Source organism: Crocuta crocuta, unplaced genomic scaffold (genome assembly GCF_008692635.1).
Source record: "Crocuta crocuta isolate KB4526 unplaced genomic scaffold, BGI_CrCroc_1.0 scaffold16, whole genome shotgun sequence".
Classification (NCBI taxonomy): Eukaryota; Metazoa; Chordata; class Mammalia; order Carnivora; family Hyaenidae; genus Crocuta; species Crocuta crocuta.
The window spans coordinates 14,021,438-14,022,690 of record NW_027531893.1 but is presented as its reverse complement, the minus strand read 5'-3'; the positions used below and the strand labels follow the sequence as shown (position 1 = coordinate 14,022,690).

Sequence of the window (1,253 nt, the reverse complement as noted above, 5' to 3'; positions counted from 1 at the left end):
TCATTGTTTGTTAAATTTGAAACTACTTTTCCCAGGAAGGACAATTGGTTAGAAAGATTGTTCTATAGCTGCCAGAGACTGGATAAACGTGACCAATCAACAATTCCCCGAAATCTCTTAAAGACCGATGCCGTCCTTTGGCAGTGGGCTATTTGGGAAGCAGCACAGTTCACTGTGCTTTCTAAGTTGAGAACCCCACTGGGCAGAGCTCAGGATACTTTCCAGACAATTGAAGGTAATTAGCTTTGTGCTTTTTCAAACTTGGTAAAAAGACCTTTAAACCCTATATTAAGAAGTAATGATGGCTCCTGGGTGGCTCATCAACTAAGCATCGTAGTTTTGATACCGGCTTAGGTCATGATTTTATGGTTTGTGGGATGGAGCCTGCTTAGGATTCTCTCTCTCCCTCTCTTTCTACCCTTCCCACTCACGCTCTCTGTCTCTCCCAAATTAAATAAATAGGCTTAAAAAAAAAAAAAGAATGGATTTCTTATCTTTGTTCAAACAAAAATTGGAGATTATATTTTTTTATTCCTTAATAATTGATAGTCTTTCAGATAATATTTGTTAGAATAACCTTTCATTGAATAATTGTGTTGACAACAGCATGGTTGTCTTTTCTTTGTTCAGAAACTAGGGGATTTGTGTAGAGAAAACATTTTTTTCCCCTAAAATAAAAGGTCTTTCATGTTGCAAGTTTTGTTTTAAAATGGTAGGTTAGAGAGGAAACTTGACAAATGTGAATCTGTGAAATTATCTCCAACTTGTAGAATCTTTAGAGATTTCTTTTAAATTTGGAATATTGTCTTTGCTTTAAGGTATCATTAGAAGTCTTGCAGCTCACACGTTAAACCCCGATCAAGATGTTAGTCAGTGGACAACTGCAGACAATGATGAAGGCCACAGTAGCAACCAGCTTAGACTTGTTCTTCTTCTTCAGTATCTGGAAAATCTGGAGAAGTTAATGTATAATGCATATGAGGGGTGCGCTAATGCATTAACATCACCTCCCAAGGTTGGTTCCAGTGGGTTCAGTGTTGCTTTGTTGCAATTTCATGGTCAAGCCTGGCAGTGTGTGCAGAGCTGAAATCCCAGTATTGTATATTTGAGACATATATACCTAAAATTTTAATCAACCCTGAGCCCTATTTTTTCTTTTTTCTAAAGGTCATTAGGACTTTTTTCTATACCAATCGCCAAACTTGTCAAGACTGGCTGACACGGATCCGACTCTCCATTATGAGAGTAGGGTT

At 37.7% G+C, this 1,253-nt stretch overlaps 1 protein-coding gene across 1 annotated transcript in view; it reads left to right on the top strand.

The window, feature by feature from the left end:
• The window catches only part of SMG1 (SMG1 nonsense mediated mRNA decay associated PI3K related kinase), a 72,098-nt gene that overhangs the window by 22,457 nt on the left and 48,388 nt on the right, over nucleotides 1-1,253 (top strand). The window contains exons 19-21 of the mRNA XM_077773199.1: nucleotides 36-235; nucleotides 819-1,015; nucleotides 1,168-1,253. The exon at nucleotides 1,168-1,253 is cut by the window's right edge and continues 8 nt beyond it. Coding sequence (XP_077629325.1) covers nucleotides 36-235; nucleotides 819-1,015; nucleotides 1,168-1,253 — 483 coding nt within the window. The remainder of the gene's footprint in view (nucleotides 1-35; nucleotides 236-818; nucleotides 1,016-1,167) is intronic.